General features: G+C 33.7%; 1 protein-coding gene across 1 annotated transcript in view; it reads left to right on the top strand.

The window, feature by feature from the left end:
• Positions 1-22,613, top strand: part of LOC118188984 (uncharacterized) — a 45,975-nt gene that overhangs the window by 3,568 nt on the left and 19,794 nt on the right. The window contains exons 2-3 of the mRNA XM_035359509.2: positions 11,536-11,670; positions 13,526-13,623. Coding sequence (XP_035215400.1) covers positions 11,536-11,670; positions 13,526-13,623 — 233 coding nt within the window. The remainder of the gene's footprint in view (positions 1-11,535; positions 11,671-13,525; positions 13,624-22,613) is intronic.

Below are 22,613 nucleotides of genomic sequence, written 5' to 3'. Positions count from 1 at the left end.
TTTAAAGGCTGGAAGGGATAAGGCCACAATTCCGTAAATATGGAATCTGCTTTTTCTTTGCCATGAAAATCTTTAAAATAGAACAGTATTAATTGATCATCAAATTTTTCAATCATAGTGAGTATGGTAAACGTTCAGAGTGACTGCCTCGAAGTACAATCGTCTTGATTCAAACAGGAAGAGCGAAAGCAGGAGCGAAACACAGGCGGAAATGATATAAAATAACCCATGCTTGGTCAGGCCTTGGTCAAGATCCACGAGAACCAATCAGAAAGCGTCTTGAACGGGATTGCTGCCCTGTAACGGCCGTTGCTGAACTAGAAAGACTGCACTAGGAACTTCTAGCATGTTTCTAAATGTTGCAATCAAATGGCGGATACGGTATGACATCAGAGCAGGGTGAGTTCTGCGTCAATAGATAAACGTGTACATGGAAGATTACAACATAAACAAGATGAAACATGTGTCTGACAGGATACAGTTGAGCCATGTATTTGATAACCTAGCAGCGACACGTTCCCCTGAGCCCCTCAGTAAATTCCTTCCGCCCGTGTGCGCCACACAGCAACAGCGCCACATTGCCCAAAACCGCTGTATTCTACCTACTGATAACCCTCGAGGCTTTGCGTAATTAAATAAACCAAACTAAACCGTTCTTGGCTAACAAGAGGGGGTGCGAATTCTTCAGCTGCACATCAACTGTCTTTCCGCTTTCCATGCCAAGTCAGGTTTCTAAAGTACAATTTTAACGAAATGAAAACTTATTTTCTACAGAATAAGGCACACAAATAATTGAAACCACTCTCCAAGTAAAGTAAAATATGCTTTTATTCTGATCTCTTTCAAATTTTGAAAACGTATTCTTGTAAATTATAATTCAAAGGTTTTGTACGTTCATCGCTGGCGAAGTAAATTTTATAACAATATTAGGTAGCAATGAATTACAACGAAAAACATATTCATAAACTTTTACATTTGTATTCCTTTTGCTATATATCTTAAACTGATTTCCAGTACAATAATTAAGATTGCAGCTGCTATCGAGCCATATTTACATTTAAGGAAACTAGATTTATATATTAAACCTGTACACCAACACTCATTTTATGCAAATAATACTATACGTGTTAATCTTAGGTTCCTTTTTCGCTTTTTTCCAGTCTAATTTTATATATTTTTTCCCCGAACTAACAAAGGCAATAAAAAAATTCGTTTCATTTCTTCAACAAAGTTTCAATGCAATATCCAGCACACATGCCAGTGATAAATAGAGAAAGAAGAAGACGGATGCCCGTCTATTGCTTTACGTGACATCGTTTTTTATAATAAGAGAGTTAATACGATAAGCGCAATAATGATTTTTAAGAGTTTCTTTATGTCCTGTTGTTGGCACTTCAAAATTTGGCTGTTGTGCTGGTCCCTCAGCAGAAATATCCGTGTTATTTTTTTCTTCATTCTCTTTTAGTTTTCTTTCAGTGTATTCATTCACTAACGCGTTGATAAGGAGTACATCAAGAGGATCGTCTTTAGGGTCAAAAACAGGTGACTTGAGTTTTTCCAAATTCGTTTTAATAAGAGTGACGTCTTCGTCTTCTCTTTTGCATAATCCTTTTTCTTTATAGATATTTAAAACCATATATAAAAGTTCCTCTTGTTCTGCATCCCTCAGTTCGTAGTGAGTTTCGACATATTCACTTGAATTATTCTCCTGTTCGAAACCGTTAATGACATTTTCTAAAGAATCCGGCATTTATAGTTGAAATTCCGTGAGCGACGTTTTCTTTCAGTGTTACTGTATTGCTTTCAGTTCAGTTATTTCCACTGTCTGGTACAAATTGACTGGTGTCAGAGGAATCTGTTTCAAAATGTTCTGTCAATTGGCAGGCTAAGTTACAATCATCTTTTTTTGGGCAAATTTACGCTGGTTCTGTTAATGCTCTTCTCACTTTCGTTAGGTGGGGTCTTACATTCGATATTAAATTCAGTCTTAGAGGAGGTTTCATTTCCTATGAATTGCTTATCAGATGCTTCACTGTTTTCTGCATGTACATCAGCAAATTGTTCTGAATCAGTACAGCCAGATCCAGCGCAGGAATTATCCTCCAATCCTTCACCATCGGTAGTATTTTGATCCAAATCCAGTACTTGATAAGAAAACTCATGTCTGATATCTTCTTTAATCTTTTTTACCTCCGAAGACCAGTTTGTATCTTTTAGAAGAACCTGACTGTTTGCAAAGGAGTCAGTTTCAACACATTCTTTCCACAGATATGTTAAATTAATGTCATTTTGTTGGTTCATGTTTCTACTGACGACGCTGTTCACGCTTGCCTCGTAATACGCGAATGGATTCAAACATTGTACACCTGATTTTTTTTCATCCAAACTTTGTTGGTCACTATATCGCCCTTCAAGTATTTCTGTACTTTTTATTAAAATACTTCTTCTTCTTCTACCATCATTCGCATCAACATGAATTAGATCTCCACTTTCACCAATTTTAGTTTCGGTCATACCGACTATCTTCTGAAAAATGTTTTCATTTTTATTAGAAGTAGAATATCGTGAGAGATAATTCTTTCTTTATAATATAAATCAAATTCTGTGGAGAAGTACAAAAGGACAGTATCATTTTCTGGTTTGATAGTTTTGTTAGTTGGCGACATTGACATATCGATAACGTTAGGGTCTACATCAAAATATGCACTTTCATTAGGTTTCAGATTATTTGCATTAACCATACGTGCACGAAAAGTTACAAAAATAATTATCATATAAAAGAGAATAACCATGCAACTTGCCTGCAATCCAAGATGTTTAAAAACAATAGGAACCAAAGCATTGTTTGGTACAAAGACAGCAATTGCTGTCGGTATCAAGAACAAAAAGGTATAAGTTATTTTACTCAACAGTCCATGCATTATGCACAGCAGACGTCGTTTTACGGCTCACCCTTACCACCTAAAAGCAGTTTTTACTTACAAAATAGCTTTCCTGTAAAGCTTTAAGTTAGCAAAATAAATCACTTTCTAAAAGCAGTTCACTCCAGAAAGAAAATAAAACTTTATTTGAAGTGAATTGTTAAAATGAATTTTCCAACAATACTTTTCTCTTTCTTACGAAGAACAAACTTCAAAAATGCAGAAAGCTGTTGAAAATTTCGTCAACAAATCATCTTTGTTTGTTGCAAACCTTTCTGCATAATTAATAACAATAAGTATTTTAATGTCTTTTTTAGGATTGAATTATTTCATTCAAATTTTCAGTATCCCGGCTGAAATACATAAGTTTAGAATAATAACTAACGGCGAAATTAAACTATAAAGTACTGTAAACACAGAAAAGGGTGGCATATTAAAATCGCTATTAATAAAAATAATGTAATCTTCGCAAAGTCAGGACAGTTGGAAGCATTTTTGAGAAGCATTTTTGGGGTCGAGTGCAATCTCTATGAGTCTTTGCTGCCTGGTAGCTCTCCAAAATCTAAAACTTTCGCATTGACCAGTTTGTTTCGCTAGATTCTAAAAGTTTAGCATTCCTAAATTTTGTGTTTCGATGCATATCTAAAATTCTAAATATATTGTGCCCAGTGCAGCTGGACGGGTTGCACTAGCTCTGACGACGGCTCTGCTTTCAGTTACACGTTTCTAGATTTTGAACGTTCTTCCCCTTGTGCTAATTTTCATATCCTTATGGTTTGTGCGAATATACGTGACATGAATAAAAATGAAGTTAGGACAATGACTAAATTGAGCTTAACTGTTCGTAAACCACCTTAACATATACTACCTAATATAATGTATAAAGTTTGTATAGGCTCATGGTTAATTCATCCAGCACTCGTGTTGCACCCCTCACCAATAATCTTGCAAAAACACACGGAAATGTGTTTTCTGAACTTTTTAAAAAAACTGAAGCACATCAGCTTGCCTCTTCACCAAACGTTGGAATGATGAGTCTTCTTTTGTACCAAAATTTATTCCGTGAACAGATTCATACACGGTCTTTGGTCATGCATACACGGTCTTTGGTTTACGGAATTAATCATTCCACGGTAATAATTAAAGTCCATTTCGTCGTACGAATACTTCACTTGCGGAAGTAAAATTTTTCTGACCGTTAGACTTCTTCGAGTACTTTTCACTTCGGGCTGGGATAGGGTACTGTGTTTCCAGACTATATTCCGAGGGGTTGCATCACTAGAAGCGATCCGTGTTCCAAACTCAGAATGTGAGTCTCATATAAATTATCCCTCGTAAAATGCATCTCTTGCGTCGAACCTTAACTCAGTATGGGAATGTCATGCGAAAGGTCTAGCGTGCTTTCAGCGTCTCTGTATGCGGAGATTTTGGCTTCTAAAAAAGGGTATTTGTTTACCAAAACCTAATTATATTTTTCGCGGCTGAGTTGATCAAGTTCATTTTTAATTTGCTGCAGCGTAGGAGTCCAGAGCTGGGCAGCGACCGACGTCCCCGAAAAACTGTAGGTCAGCGGTTCTCAACCTTTTGACTAATGCGTAGCATATAAACAAAAATTGAAAATCTTTAGAAGCAACGCAACAAAGTACTTCTAGCAATATCACGCTTGAACAAAGCTCAGATCGCGTAAATATACGAGTGTTGGAGAAAAAAACTCAATCAGGATGTTGAGGTTTTAATTTTTGGATTTAATAGTTAGAAACACTTTGCTTCTTTGCGTACCACCTATTTTTTACTTGCATACCACCGGTTGAGAACCCCTGGTCTAGATAATTTCTAGATCCATTGATTTGACAGGCTTGTTACATTTGGTGGCAGAAACACAACACAGATTTCTACAATTAAAAATTAGTCCAATATAATCTCATGGGCTTAAATTTCAGATTTGAATTTTTGAATTTATATGCTCAGAGTGCTTTTTGAACGTTGCTGGTTAATTGGATGGCTGTTAAGAGAGAGATTTTACTGTAACTGTTTTTTTTCGGGGGGGGGGAACATTGTGATAAAATTCAGTTACCTAAGTTAAATGTGTAAATTTTTAACGTAATTGTAATTTTTTGGTGTAAAACGTTAATCTGACTTATCCGCAATATTTAATTTGCTTAAGTAGTCCTTAAGATGTATTATAACTGAATAATCCTTTCGCGCTGTTGGCCTCATCAGGGGCAAAGTCGCTGAACACTGGTCATTCAGTCCGGAATTCGAATCCCGGCGAACGGGCTGGTTACATGGGCATTTTCGTGGTTTTCCCTATGTGTAATGAGTAACGAGCCAGATTCTGATAGAAAGTCCTCCATGAAGTCCTCCTGTCATAGAAAGTCCATTTTGCATAATATAGCAGGTAAAACTTATGATTGTGTGCTAGATCTTAAGTCGGCATTTTTTCAGTTAAATTAAATCAGATACTAGCCTTTTGCACGGAACTTGGCAATTTTCAACCAACTCGGTTACCTTTTCGTGCAAAAAATTCGTCTGCTTGTTTCCATACTCTAATATCAAAATGTTTAGGTGAACTGCAGGGTCCAAATTTACAATAATTTTTAGATGACATAATTGTAGCAGCTAACAGTATGAATAAGCTAGTAATTATTTTACAAAAGGTGTTTGACAAGTTAAAAAAATTAATTTAACTTTAGACTCAGCCAAATTGCAGTTATGTAAACAAAAGATTACTTATTTAGGTCTTTCAGTTAATAAGAATGGTTTTGCTCCTTCAGAGGAGAATATTCAGAAAGTAGCTAAATTTCCTAGGCCAAGAAATGTGAAAGATGTTCAAACATTCATAGGCATGATTCATAGGCATATAAATTACTTTCGACACCTGATTTTTAATTATGCAGAAATTGTAAAGCCAAATGTGGACTTAACGAGAAAGAATATACCATTTGTGTGGAATAAAATACAAGAATTAATTTTAGAAAACCCACAATAAAAAATATGGAAAATGATAAACCTCTGTATTTAATAACTGATGCTTCTAGATCAGCCATTTGTGGCGTATTAATGCAAAAGAATGATGATAAGTTTTTCCCATTACAATTTTACTCAAAAATTTTAACACCTGCTGAAGGTGATATCCGTCAATTAGGAGAGAACTTTATGCAATCTTCAGATCAGTAAAACAATTTCATGAACATTTGTTTGGAAAAAAATTTCTAATATTAACGGATGCTAAACCGCTGACTTTCCATATAAATCTTGACAAGCAGCCAGATACTGTAGCGCGCTGGTTGTTATATCTACAGGAATTTCAATACACGATGAGCATATTCCTGGTTTCAAAAACCCAGCAGATAACTTGTCAACAGTTTCAGATGGTGTAGTAGTAAACAACGTAAATATATTTAGTACTAATGATAATTTGTCTATTGAAAACATAATTAATAAACAGCAAACTGATCCATACATAAAAACAATTATAAAAAATGCAGGATAATCACAAAGATAGTGTATAACAATATTTTATTGATAGTCATACAGATGTATTAATGATAAAACCTGTAAGTGCTAGAAAGAAGGACAGAAGTATCCAGAATAAAATCCTAATACCTAAGGTACTAGTAAAAAATGTATTACAGACAGTTCATGCACATCACTTTGATATTCAAAAGACATGTGAGTTTGTGAAAGCAAAATACTATCGGAGAGGTATGTATAGCGATACCAAAAGTTTTGTAGAAAATTGTTCAGTTTGCTTACAAAATAAGTCTAGACCACACAACACTCTGCCACGTCTAATTCCCAAGAAAGATCTTGCTCCTGGAGAGATAATAGCTATAGACATACTTGGTAAACTACTAAGATCCATAGATAATAAGTTTTATGTACTCACTATCATTGATCATTAATTTGGAAACAGCTCCATTAAACAACTGCACTTCTCAGTCCATTGTAAAATCTTTAAATGATTATTCCGCCAGATGTGGCATTCCTAAAATTTTGTTCTCAGACAACGATTTTTATTTTCGTTCACACAGAATTTAATCAATTTTTAAAATCACTTAAAATAGAGCACAGAAAAAGTTCGATTTATTATCCACAGTCAAACGGGTTGATTGAAAGAGTACACAGGGTGATGAAGGAATCAATTGCAGCAATATCAAACAAAATGTTTCAATGGTCACAAAAAATACTGATATTTAAACTGTATTACAATAATGCTAAACATTTCGTAACTCAATTTTCACCAGCAGAACTAATTTTTTTTTTTTTTTTTTTTTTTTGGTAAAACGTTAAATACTTCCATAAATAACAATGATTCTCTTAAACTAGCAGAACATTTCCAGGAATTAAGTAGAGGTAAGGAACAAGTAAAAGGGAATGAGGATGAATACTTTAATTGTGCAAAAAAATATTTGAAGGGAAGAAAAATTCCAGAATTGAAATCATGGGATAAAGTTTTTATGCAAGTATTTACTGATAGAAGGGTGTTATATCCAAAATACAGGAGACCATATATTATAAAGCTATTAGGTTCTGAAATCAAACAAACTTCTAACCCCAAGTATCTTGGACTGACCCTAGATGCAGAGTTGAGATTTTCTAAACACCTTGAACATGTTTCAATAAAAAAGCTAAACATCCTTAAAAGACTTTGTGGTGCCTCTTGCAGATCAAGACCAAAAACCCTCAAAAATACTTACACTTCCATCGTCAGGCCTGTTCTCGAATACGCAGCACCCATATGAGCATCGGCAAGGCCACTGTTAAAGGAAAGATCGACGCTGTTCAATATAGGGCCTCTAAAATCATCACTGAAGCTGTTTCTTCAACGAATAACATCAAAATTGAAAAGGAATGCGGCCTAGCCCCCTTGGAGAGCAGAAGAAAATTAATAACAATTAAATTTACCAACAAAATACAAACCCTTGCTGAACATCATATCTCAAGTAGAACCTTCAGGACATGGAGTGATAATTGCAGGCTCAAGAGATCATCAACCCTCCAACATGACCAAGATATCAGAAATGACATCAACTTCAAATATGAGACTTTCAAAATTTCCAAAGAGCCTTACAACATTCTGTGCAACCTTCTCCAAACAAAAATTTATTTAAATTTCTTACAGCCTTGTACCAAGAAAGATCCCACTGCAATAATCAAAGAAAAGGGTGACCATACCATTGAGGAACTCACGACCTTAATTCAAGATCTGACGATCGCCTACACAGACGGCTCTTCCGACTCCAATCTGAACAGAGGAGGAGCGGGAGTCTTTTTCTTCGGACCAGACTGAGTGCAAAAATGCCACAGTATTCCTGTTGGGAAAATCGCCTCCAACTATACATGCGAGCTCGTCGCCATCAAAAGTGCTCTGGAGATTTATCTCTCTAAAGAAGACCAGAGTTCCAAGAGCATCATCATCTTCTCTGACTGCAGATCAGCATTACAAGCGATCCAGAAGGGTCAACTCAGTCATCAGATCATTGAGCTCGCAAACAAAATCATTGCTGCCCAAAGATCCTGCATCTTACAATGGATACCGGTTCATGTAAATGTTTTTGGTAATGAGAAGGCCGATGAGCTTGCAAAGGCATCCCGTGATTCTCCTCAGCCATCCAACTGCCTAACCCTCGTTGATGCCAATGCAGTTGCCAGCCAAAGACTAATCGGTCAAGTTCAAGGAAACTCCATCCCGAAATTGAACTGTGACAGAGCTATATCGACTATCATAACCAGACTTAGGAAAATCACTTAAAAGGGATGAGGATTTCTGCAGACGGACAGCGTAGTTACACCAACATTTGTCCTCATTGCCCAGATGACATCCCACTGTCTCGCCATCACATCTTCAGTTGCCCAGCAATCCAGGCTAGACTGTTTAACATCGGCATTGAAGACCCAGTGGACCTACTTTATACTGATAGAGTTGCCGAGGTTGCAAAAGCTGTCTTTGACAGCTTCGAAGCTATATAATTGCACTTTGTCATAGACACGACATCATCACAGGGGACACATATGAAACTATTAAAAGGCTGCGAAATGATAATTATATAATACAATTAGATAACAAAAGCAAATGGCTTTTACAAAAGCCTTCAAGAATAGATTCGATAGAAAATAAGGATTAGAAGAACAACGCTATTGCAAATTGTAGATCAGCGAATTAAATTTAAAAAAAAAAAAAAAAAAAAAAAAAAAAAAGGTGTAAAGAAATTGTGGTTATGATAGGCATGTTTATGAATGATTATGTATGGTATGAGTTAACTTAATGTAATAAAGCACTAATTGCACGGTTTTGGTAGAGTTGGCTGGTCTAGAATCGAGTTGTACTATGCATGGTCTAATTAACTGTACTAGGTAACAAATTCAAAAAGAAAGTGCTTTATATCTTTTTGTCATGCTGATGAATCAAAGTAAAGGCATGTAATTTAGAAATTGATCTAATACAAATGTAGTTTGCAAAAATGTCATGACATATTGGTATATGAAATGTATATGTGAAATGTATACGATCAAATGATAAAATTAACTATGTAATGTAAACGTGAATGGGATCCTAGATTGTAAAGAATAAGGTAATGTAAATATTGGTTAAGAAGTGTAACATCAAAATTGATAATGTAATGCCATTAATTTAAGCGATTAATTGAATATTGTATCACATGTGAGTTATAAATTATATATGTCAAGTGCAAATTTTTTTTTATTGACTGGAATCACATCTCTAGTGGTATGTTAGTCAGAGTAACAATGCATGAGTACTTCAGAGAATAATACAAATTTAGGAATGTAATGACTATGTATCCTGAAGTGTTAAGTGCAGTGTTTTTTCCAAATAATGTGAAATATTGATGTGAAGTGTGCGTATAGTGCGAAAGCTTAATTGTGTCCAGCAGAAAGTGATTTCATTTGTTCAGTGATAGGATAAATTTTTTCTTCGGCCGGAGGGAATGTGACTTTCCACGGCCGGAGAGAATGTGACGTTTTAAGAAATCCAATTAATTGAAAACCAGATTGTTTCAAGTATGATTGCCACAAAGTCCCAATATGGTGCTTACGTATTAACGCCACCGCAGCAGAAGTTGCGCTGATGCGCTAATAAAGAACAATCCTGTTGTTCGCACGCAGTTATCTTTTGGATTCCTTTTTGCCTTGTTGTTTGCTGATTTTTGACGCCAGTTTTAGTGCTACGAAAATGCGTCTTTGGGATTTACCAAACACAGAAGAAGTTTCAGTTTTATTTTTTCAGGAGCGAAATATTTTACCAAAAAAACGAAATGTACCAATTCGCATGATATGAAACTTTATTTTGGTAAGCGTACGTTTTGGAAATGTAATTTATGAAATTAAATTTTGGACAGTGTGATCAGCAAGTGGGACTTAGAAAAGACAACTGGTTTGATGGAAGCAAAATTCCATTTTGTTCAGCTTTGAGATTGTTCAGCTTTGAGATTCATATACTGCTGGTGCGAGGAGTTGACGTCGATTAAATTTTGTAAAAAGCAACTTGATTTATCGGATAAAACTGTTATAGATTGGAACAATTATATGCGGGAATTATGTGTCTTGGCTATGGAGAATAAACCAAACAAGAAGGTAGGTGGACCAGATTGCATTGTGGAAATTGATGAAAGTTTGTTTACTAAGCGTAAAAATAATTGTGGTCGAGTATTACCCGAACAGTGGGTGTTTGGTGGTATATGTAGAGAAACAAAAGATTCGTTTTTTGTCACTGTTCCTAATAGAATTGGCTATACCCTCCTTAATAAAATTATTGAAAACATTGCAGATTGGTAGCACAATTCATTCTGACAGTTGGAATGATTACCAAACAAATAGAATAGAAAACGAAGGATTCCTACATGCTAAAGTTAATCATAAATACAATTTTATTGATCCAGATACAGGAGTTCATACACAAACAGTTGAGAGAATGTGGGGCAGTGCTAAATGTAGGAACAAGAGATATAGGGGGACAGTGATACATCATTTAGAATCTTATTTAGCAGAGTTCATTGAGAGAGGCGACAGCATCAGGTTAAAAAAAATAGAGACTGTTTTTGAATCTATGTTAAACTCTATTTCGCCCATTTTCCACCGAAATCCGATTGACTACTTTGATTTTAAATAAAGTGTTTTAATTTATGATTTGTCGCAAAAATTTTAGGTGTAGATTGGCGGCACTTAAAAACCGCCAAATCTGCTGCTACGGTGGCGTTAATACGTAAGTATCCCCAAAATTAATTCTCTCATTTTTTATTGTAGGGTTATTTGGAGCATAGAACCTTTACGAGCAAAGGCAGTACGACTGCTATAGTGATTATTGAGACTTACACAGTTTCTGTAAAGTATCATACAGCTGTTATCCATCCATCTGTTTGGCGTAGTCCCTAAAATAGGTTATATACCCGAAAAAGAAAGAGAAACTGAACACATTTGCGTGTTTCCGTGATTATTGTAATGTGAAAATTTCCGTAATATCTTGTATATTAAAATTTAAAAACTATTTTCAGTGTACTATATCTCTTGTTCCTTACAACTGATCGCAATAACACCAAATATGATCTCTAATAAATCTTTAAAATTTCAATATTGATTACTTTTATTCTCTTAGCAAAAACTGGTGCTCTTACCAAGCTACCAAATTAGTATCTTGTAAGGAGATAAACGGAACAGAGACTTTCGTCGGACAGCAGTTTCAACGTTGCTGGTACTGGCCATACAGTGAAACATGCGGTGGATCTTACAGGTTTGTATTGTTCATCCTTTCTTATTTATGCATGGGTTACTCTTTTCTGCTTTGAGTCTTTAAGGTATAATGTGTAATATTTTGCAGTTCTGAATTAAAATACTTAAAGTAAATTGATCAAACCGAGTGGGGGAAAATTATCGACTACTATGCTTAATTTGAGCCCCATGTATAGAGACATAGTGGACCAACATTCGGAAGTGAAATATCTTGAAAATGCGTAATATCTGTTGTTGTCACTTATGCTCGCTTGTCTGACGTAGTCAGCCCAAGCCCACGAAATTCCTTGTAACAAGGAGCGCAAGATTATGCCTATCGTTGGCAACAGCCTTGAGCACATCACAGTACACCAACAGTACGGTTCCGTTCCCAATTTTGGATGGAGAGCACCCCGGAGGGGGTACGGGTCCGAGGGTCTCCCACCGCTTCCCCCTTCCACCAAACCACACGAGAAGCACCACCAATCATTCTCGGCGACCTTGTATTATTCCTGTTGTATAAATTTCACTCAGTAACAGACATGAAAAAGCAAAAATTCATTCTCTAATACCTCCCCAAATTTTTCCTGCAAAAGTAAGAAAATTTTTAAGACGTCATGAAAAGTTAGATTTAATTTTTATTTGCAAGTTCTTTCCGCTTATAATATTATTTTCATAAAACCAAATATTAATTAAATATTCTTAAAGGCAGAATGCCTTTAAGAAAATTTGTAACTGGAAGTACATATCCAAGATAAATATTTAAGAAACTGATATGTGTAGCCAGCTTTTTCGACTGTTCACATATATAGCGAAAAATGATGTAAATTTGTATAAAATATTCTGATATTACCTTTTATTTAGTTCACTCATGGTGTTTGTCACTATGGCCAAACGTTCTATCAAGTTCAGTTTTTGGGCACGTTTTTGTTTGTGTATGAGCAGTGAAGTGGTCTTTTCAAAATTTGATTTACGCTTTTTTTTTTTTTTTTTTTTTTTTTTTTTTTTTAATAATAGTTTTTTCGCGCGTATCTTCGTTTAACGAACAAACTAAATATCTCTTTGCACTGTTGGCTAGAGTGGAAAAATATCTTTTAAGTGAAGTCTCTATCAAAATTTTGACATCATTTTCAGGCTTTTTGGCAAATTTTCGAAAATCATTAGGTATTTTCGACTATTTGACGTTTATGGTTTTAAAATTTCCATTCCTAAAAATGTATCGGTTACAAAATTTTGAACTTTTCACAGATCAGGGAAAAAACTATTAAACCCGTTTTTAAATGTAGGAAATCGCGTAATTAATATTTTTATCATTCTTGTTTTAAACAAACTAATGATTAAAAATAGTTATTAATTACGCGATTTTCTATTTTCCTCCCCCACCCCTCCAAAAAATGTTACAGTGTGAAATAGAAGGTCTTCTTCGTAAGCGTTGCTGGGAAACATGCCAAGGTTATGATGTTACTGCTTCATTCTGAAAACTACCGCGCCATTTTTAATTTTTTTTTCTATTTCAAAAGCTTATATGTTACTCTCCGCATTTCATTTCATTATTTGTTTTTCATAATTTTTATCTAAATCTTGATTTTATTTTAAGGGTTGATTTTCTGAATTTGTGGAATTTTAAAATTCTATCGTCCAAAAATATGTGTTAAAGTTTTGAAATTTCCTAATGTTATAAAAGAAATTCCACACACTCTTTTATAGTAAGAACAATGCAAAAATGTTAATTACGTGACTTTCTGGAATTTCTTTTAAGCTAGCTGAGCTTTTATAAGCTTTTATTAAATACTAATCTTTGCATTTTGGTCATGAAACGTCTTTTGATATTTTAATAAACTTATAGTAATATGTTTTAATCATTTTTTAATTTGCAGAGTAATGAAGAGACCGAAATACGTTACTGCATACAAAGTGAAGACCGAAACACTCTGGAAATGCTGTCCTGGTTATCGTGGACCAACTTGTGAACCAGGTGAGAAAAAAGTTGCAACGGTTTCCCAGAATATATATATCCCCCGTTCCTTTCCTATAAAAAAGAAACAGCTATCTGAGAATTGGTAACTAGTTAGCTTAATTTTTCTGTAATTAAAGATTAGCAAGTCAAATAAACTTATCTGATAGACCACGTCAGATTTTTTAAGTTCTAGATCTAAAATTTCCTACTACAGATAATGCAGAGCGCCTCAAAAAAACTCTATGTGCGTGTCGGTAGAAAAAACTATAGTTTTGACCATTACAATCGTCACTGTAATTGCACAGAAGGCCTGAACTTTTTCTCGCAGTTGATTCCACACATAAAAATATTTCATTTTACTTCACATCGTGTAGAGTTGTCCAATTATATTTGTGTTTATTATTGCAATGGGGCAATCTGAAAATAGGAATTAGATCAAACTAATGATAAAATAATAAATACAGTATTCCAAACTCAAAATGCACGCTAGCCACATTCACGATCTGAAAACAACTGACTGGCCCCAAGTAGCACAACAACGTCTGCAAACTCGTCGCGAATGTCGTTGCAAAAACGTTGCAATATGTCGTCTTTAAGACGCCCAGATGTCCGCAAACATCCACTGTTTTGCAACCGTTGCAAAGACGTCTTTATTACGTCTTTGCAGATGAGATTTTTGTCACATAGACGTCGTTATTGCGTCTTTCGCAGGGTCGTTATTGCGTCTTTTGGTTGTGAAAACATCGTATCACAACGTCTTAAAGACGCCTAAATGTTCGCAAAATTTCACCTTTTTGCAACAGTTGTGAAAATGTCGTTAATTTGTCCTTGGCATATTGATTTATGCAGAAAAATAAGCTTAATAATTAATATATTTTTCTTCTTTTTTAAAATTTGGTATTCCTTGTATTTATCTAAAGTTTAAATATTTTATCATTTCCTGAAAAACAGAAGATAATACAATTTTTTCTCTTTAGACAAAATATGCATATTTAATAATAGCCTTAATTATTTTCAGTACTTTAAACTATAGTTTTTAAATTTCTCTTTAGACTAAATATGCGTAACTAATAAAAGCTTTAATTATTTTCAGTACTTAACAACTGTATTTTTGGTATTTATTTACTAAACTATATTTTTTAAATAACTTAAATTCTAAGTTACGATTGTTTAAGATTTCATCAGTTTTTTTTTGCCTTGAGAGTAATTATGAAAGTGGTTATTATAAATATATAACATTAATAGTAGGTTTTAAGTAAATAAAACTCAATTAGGCATAAATAAAAGTAATATATGTGGGTAAAAAAAAAAAAAATGAGCGTTTCTGATAACAGCATTATCACATTTATTTCTGTTAAATCTCAGAAACATTGAAAATTGCCCCTGTCATGATAAATTAGGAAGCGGTTCTTAAGGTAACATAATTAGCATTTCACCTGAACTCAGGTATAAATAAATTTATTCGCGTTTCACGGTAAAAAATATAACCATTAACTTCTATATCTCCAAGATATGCAAATGACACACAGTATAAAGTAGTTAATAAATGTGATCAAAATATACCTAAATCTAATAACTTCCCATATTCATATCTAAAATGAAATAATAACCTAACAAACAACATAGATGACAGCATTATTTAAGAAAAAACATTAACTAGTAGTGTTTGAAAGTATAAATAGCAGAAGGAAGGTAACAGAACTAAAATTTCCAATTAATAAAAAAATTGTGTTTTTTAAATAGTAAGCAATTAAAAGTGCAATAATTATGGACTGCAGTATTTACTAGTAATGCTGATGTTTCTTAACACCATTTCTTTCGATCATATGTTAATGTATTTACTTATTTTTAGTTTTTACATTTTAGAATAGTGGTAGATTACAATGATAATTTCATGCACTTTTTATAATCAATAACTTTCCTTTTGTTACTGTACAGAAATAATTTAAATAATATAGTATACGATAGTAAGCTAAGTACTTTGTTAAAGTAAGCTCTTCGTTAAAGAGCACACGATAAAGCTTTTTGTTTGTATTTATTATGAATTTCTTTATTGTCACAAGCACATAAAAAGTAAGCGAAGAAAATAGAATATACTTAAATTTAATAAAAAATAAAACCTGATTTCCAACATTCATTTATTTAGACAATCTAATAAACATACATAACGGCAGTATTAAAAAAAAAAAAAACGCGAATTACACAGTGTTTGGAAGAATAGATACCAAACAAAAATAATTAAACTGTAATTTGCAATCAATAAAAAATATTTAGTGTTCTTTAATATTACACAATTAAATATCACGTAATTATAGATTACAATATTTCATAGAAATGCTAATGTTTCCTTAACACTAGTTTTTCTATCGTACATTTCATACACTTTAAAATCATTAACCTTTTCTGCATACTGTACAAAAGACAATATACTATAGAATGTGCATTATTATTAATTTTAATAATTAAATAATTGCTTATATTATACATATATCTAATTCATCTTCAGTAGTAATATTAAATACTGGTACCAGTCCAATAATTTTTTTTTTTTTTTTTTTTTTTTTTTTTTTGTATTTTGAAAATAATGAACATACCATAACAGCTTGAATTGTTGTTGCTTCTGTATTGCGGTACAGGTCAGTTCGACGCCAACGTTTCGACGCCAACGGTTCCACGCCAGCGTTTCGACCTGTGGTCAATTCTACACAAGGTTGTTTCGACGCGGGGTCTGTTCGACGCCATACGTTTTTTGCTTTTGTTTGACGCCATACTTTTCGTATTTTTATTTATTTTTAGAATAAGTTTGCATCATCATCATTTGGTGTTTCACACCTCACATTATGGGAATTCATAGATGGTCTCAGGCGTGTTCAAAAATCAATTGATCTATGTTGTGAACAATTTGTACGTGGAGATGAACCGCCGCACAAGCGGAATAGGTATCTGCGAGCTGATATGAGAATTAAAGTAATAGTTGAAAATTTTGAAAATTGAGAAATAATGGAATACCTGAAAGGTGTGGCCCATAATTTTGCAATGGATTAGTATAATAACAGTTCTGTGATATAATCTTATTTATCTCTAATTTTATTTATGCATAATATTATTTATCTGTAATCTTATTTATCTGTAATTATATTTTTCAGCAATATAATATAACTACTTTGTAACCATATGTTTATTTACCATTTGTGTATTTTGCCTTTTTGATGCTGTTTTGTGAAATAAATAAATTTAAAAAAAAATCCTCCCTGATGTACCGGGGCCTTGACGTTGGCGAGGGGTCTTCTCACTAATCTGGGACACAAACAAAAATCTAGAACATTTTCACACATATACACACATATATTTATTTCAAATATGTATGCAAACAATCGCTAATTCAATAAATAAAAATCAGTCATATTACTTATTTATATCACTTCATATTTATTCAAAAAATAAATAAAAATGGGAAAAAATATGGCGTCAAACTGCCCCTGCGTCGAAACGTACGGCGTCGAACTGCCCCGGCGTCGAAACGCTGGTGTTGAACCATTGGCGTCGAACCGTCGGCGTCGAAACGACCTGCTTCGCTGTATTGATTGCATTTTCAGCAAAACCAGAGAGTGGCTTACCGTTGTATGTTATTTTTGGTTTTATATGTAATTCTGAAAGCCAACAGGACGTTATAACCGAAGCACAAAGCTAGTAAGTTTATCCAAATATTGCACCGCTTGAACCACAGTGACTGGAGACAGACACTATTTCCACAGAGACACTATTTCACGAACTACAGAGACACTATTTCACGAACACTATATTCCACAGACCACTATAGACCCCAGAGAGACTATTTCACGAACACTAGATTCACGATTAGCATTGTGGCATTTTTTGTAGAGCAGATATTCACACACAAAATAAGCGCAAATTCAGCATTCTCACAATAATTTCACTCGCTGAAGGCAGTTGAAGCAAGTAGATACAGAACAATGACAAGATTCACAATGTGTTCTTTGACTGACAGTGCATTGCATTTACTTTTAATATAAGCAATATTAGTTATATCAGTCATTGCTTGATTCAATTTCAAACATGAAGTAAGTCTTTTCAAACGCCTTACAGATGGCATCTTTACCAAATTACTGCTAGAAAAAAGAACTGCTAGAATCTGAATTAATTGCGCAGTTGTTCGAATCTGGCAGCTGGCCAAAGCGCGCAAATCTCGAGATGTTCGTTTATAGAAGCATCCAGTAAATAATGTGCAGGTCTGCTCTCCTTCCGCCATATATATTGGACAACCGTGAATTCGTCCTTACTTCAGAAATAAGAAATAAAGTCATATTTCAGTAGTGAAATAATTGCTAACATGTGATTTGCATTCATTTCGGAAATATGATTTTTTAAAGTATATAAAATGCATAACTTACATTATAGATTAGTTTCGTTTTTGAATATTTTGCTATAATAGATATAAAAAATATTTTAAGTATTAATTCTTTTTAACAAAATTTTAAACAATTATTTAGCACGTATTTTTAGTGCTAATTAAATTTAATAAATCAAAAGTACTTATATTAAATTTACATTTTATTAGATGAATCTATCATATTAATATATTTAGATGAAATAAAGTAATGAAACATTGCAAAGTAAATCTTATGTGTACTTCAGATTCTTGTTAGGGCAGATTTAGTCTCTTTTCATTCTAAAAATAATGCTGATGAACTAAAAAAAATGCTAAAACAACCACGTCTAAAAGTGGTCATATCATGACGTTTCAGCAACATCGGCAAATTGCCAAGATGCAACGTTGTAAAGACGTTGAAACGTAAAGTCGTAAAAGTTACCACGACCACTTTGCAACCTCTCGGACTTGCAACATCGTATACTACTTGGGGCAAGAATTATCATTAGCATTTTTTTTTTCCCTATAATGGAAAGTCTTTCCAGCAAAATAAATATATTTTTAATAAATTTTGTATTTTACTCACTAAACATATATCAAAACATAACAAACAACAATAATATCATAAATGAAATAAACTAAAATTTTAGTAATTTATATGTATTGACAGCTAAATATTAAATTCTTAGACTGACATTTCTTTCAAATAATTCTAACACGTTTAATTAGTCTTTAAATAATTAATTTAAACAAAAAAATAAACAACAAGTTATAAAGTTTTTTGATAAATTTTTGCAAGTGGGACAAATAATGCAGAGATAGTCTCTTTCTCTTATTTATTAAATTTTTTTTTCGGCTAGTAAATAAAAATAACTGTAAACTTCTTTATTCCTCACTACAGCTTGACGCTTGATGCAGTTTCGGTTCTGGTATAGTTTGTAGCCTTGGAGATAAATTACTAGAAATTATCTTAATCACAAACTGTAGATGCTCGTCGGACAATCGAATTCTTTTCGTATCAGTTTTCAGCTATGAAGAAACTTGCTTCACATATAAGTGTATTCGCAAACAAAGCGAATTAGTCTTCTAATTCTTATACAAAAATTCTTAATACAAAAATTTTATTTCTTCGTATAAGATTTATTTTACACTGTAAATTATATAGCTCAATTTATAGAGTTCCTGCTTTGTTACTTATGTTCGCTTTTAATGGTAATGAAAATAACATAAACTCGAACTTGAAATCTTTACAATACATATTTGCGACAAATACATAGCTGAAAGGTCTTCGCGTGCCGCATAAAATTGTTTCGGAAACCACTGCAGTGTACAATAAACTGCTAACTTCAGTTTGTTCAAAGCTGTTTCCTCTGATATCTATACCATTGTTTTACTTATCCAGAGGCGTTGGTGTATATAATTACGGCAAAGCACACTAGGGCTATTTGCCTAAGGGGAGGGATGCCTTCGTGGAGGACTTTCTAAGGGAAACTGGCTCGTATACACGTTACACATGGGGAAAACCACAAAAACGCCCATGCAGCCAGCCCGTTCGCGGGATTCGAACCTCGGACCGAACTACCAGCGTTCAGCGATTTTACCGCTCGGCCGCTGATGGGCACCGCTTATCCAGAGAATGACTGCTGACAAGCACTACGTAAAACTGCTCGAAATTTTCGTCAATTTCCTAGATATTTGACACACTCTTAAAATAGCACCTTTTAAAAGATAGTGAAACGTAGGTTCACGAATTTACTTCTGTTCTAAAAGCCGTTTATCAACCGAAACGTTCTTAAACCGAAAAACTTTTTTCGTAGAAATTCATGTAAAATGGATCCATTTGTTCTTGGACCACAGATAATTATTTATTTAAATTTATAATAGTACTCTGCACAAGTTTGTAATATAGAACCAATGTAAATCATTAATATAAAATAAAAAGATAAAATGATATTAAACCAATAAAATAGACGACAATTTGATTTAATTATACTAATGTACGAAAGAAAGGGAACGGCGTAAGTGGAAATGATGAAGATACTAAAAACATCAAGTGACAGTCTTTATCTTTTTTTTATCTTTGCTTTGCTACTAAGCGCCGCTTTGTTTGAGGTGCACTGGGCTTTTGTTTCACTTATAATTTGTCCAATGCAATTTATTATGCACGTTTAAAATGCTTCTTAACTGTGACAAGGCAATGTTCATTGAAAAAGCATGTATTGTAGCTTGCTACTGCTTTAGCTGGATGATATCGTTACGGGGAAACTTTGCATCTTAACCCATTTTGCTCAAATTTCGCTGTTTAGAGAACTAAGATTGTTTTTTCGTTCTTCCTCTTCTTTTGAAGACATTTCTTCTGCGATTGCCTCTTGTTGCTGCTTCCGAAGTTATATTGTAGTTCTTAGTTGTTGAGTTCATTTTATAGTCTTCTAGTAAGCTTAAACCTTCATTATTAATTTTCTTTCTAGTTCTCCTACGGATTTACCAGAGACACAATATCAGATAACAAAAATATCCTAAGCGTTAAAGCGCTCAAAGTCTCTGTCTTCAACCCATCCAGCCGGCCGAATTCATGATGTTTGCTTGTTACCAGGCTTTGAAACATTAATTGGAATGTGTGTAACTCAAGATACCTTCCGTCATTTAAGGCGTTTTTTGTTCAGATTATTTGTTCGGGAAATAAGACGTTCGTGATCCGACGTTCCACCGTGTTACGGTTTTGGGAAACGGAAAATAATCAGACGGATTTCAGTCCGATGAAAAGCAGGCCGAGACAAAATGCATGCACATTCTTTTGACCAGTTTCTCGAACATTGCGATAAGGGGTACATTTTTCGTGAGAAAGCTATCAGTTTTTTTTATCCTTACAAGGGGCATATGAAATCGGTTATGCTATTCTGGTTACCCAGGCTTCACACGATAAGTTTTTGTGTTTTAGATCATCTTATTTAAATGTAGTAAAATTCTGCTCACTGGACAGGAATTCGTTACGTATAATTCTCTGTTCTTATACATCTCAATGAGCCTTGTTAGTCCAAAGGGGCAAATTTCCCAGGAGGCCTATTAATTTCGTTTTGGCATTTTGCGTTGATTCAATAAAGCGTTGTTTCACTTTTCAAGTTGTTGCCCACAAGTATTATCGATCTGTATTACATTTACAGGAATTAAATAATGAAGAATCTGCATAAATGTGTGCATGTTTCTCGCACTGTGATAAAACAACGGTACCTAGAGAAATCAAATTTTCTGGAAGGCCAAATTTGAAATTTAGAATTTGTTTTATTATCTATTTCCTATTCTCTAAAACTTTAACGAATTTTTGACTAACAAACTCAAAGATTTCAAAGTGAGCAATGGTAAAGTTGTACAGAAAAAATATTTTTATGTCCTGCGCGCGAGACTGTGTATTCGGAAATTCTAAAGATATGCTCATTTTAAAACTATTTTGCGATATTGCTCTTGTACCGAAGTTTAAGTGCGAAGAACATGATATTTAATAAATAAAAATAACACATAAAATGTTAAGAAAACGCCCCTTCGGATGTAATTTAAAATCTGAAACCTTTCAATTTTTTTTATTATTTATTTATTTATTGCCTGTTTGAGTTTATTATATAGTAATTTAGGTGAACGCTATTTTAACCAGGGCTTAACTGCTAAAACTGGAAAAGCAAAAGCCCTAAGAAAAATCCTCAGAAACGAAGAAGAAAAATAAACAGAAAAAATAACATTAAATAAATGAAACGACAAATAATTAATCCTTTGGCGACGGCGAAACTAGCCATCAGTACGCCGCTACTAAATTTGAGGAGTTGATACTTTATAAGTTAACATGGCATGTAGAAGCTAATGTGACTTGCGTCAAGAACATTTTCTTATGCACTGTTTAAATAAGTGGTCTCATGCGCTTAGCTAAAAATTATATAGCCGATAAGACACTTAGTCGACAGCAATTAGCTGACAGGACATTTAGCAAACATGTATAGTTAGCTAACAAGACAATTAGCCGACACGGATACTTAACCACAGGGACATTTTGCCGACAGGACACATGTCAGATAGAACATCTAACTGAAAGGACATTTAGCCGACAGCACATAACGTACATGTAGATCAAAAAACATGAGACAATGTTTTAATATGTTTCAAATAGTGTTAAGTTAAAATTTGACCATATTTATCTGACAAAAAGCTGTTTTCAAGGTACTCAACGAGGAGGTTTATGGACATATACCACATCTTTGTCTTTATTTAATGCAAGAGTCTAGAGATTTTAAAATATGATCAAAAAGCAACCTTGTTTCGGCGAAGATTTTGAAATTAGTTTTGAGAGCAATTAGATACGGGATCGGAACAATTTTATGTGGAAAAAAATGACTGGAGCAAAACGAGAACGATGTGCTGTATCGACAAAATAGTAATGAAACCTGAAAAAACTAAGATATTAGAATTTTGAAAGGGTTAAAAAATTGATGTCAGTAACTAAAGAAAAAATATTTTCGTTAATGTGAAGGGGTTCAAATAAATCTATTTTACTAACTGAAGAGGCTTTACGGAAAATTTCTGCAGACTGAAATTCAAAATTATTCTTAAGTGATCAATTGTGATTAGCTAACAA

This window comes from Stegodyphus dumicola, chromosome 6 (genome assembly GCF_044657685.1).
Source record: "Stegodyphus dumicola isolate Sdum_Otavi_A_Nest chromosome 6, ASM4465768v1".
Lineage (NCBI taxonomy): Eukaryota > Metazoa > Arthropoda > Arachnida > Araneae > Eresidae > Stegodyphus > Stegodyphus dumicola.
This window is presented reverse-complemented; position numbering and strand designations above follow the sequence as displayed.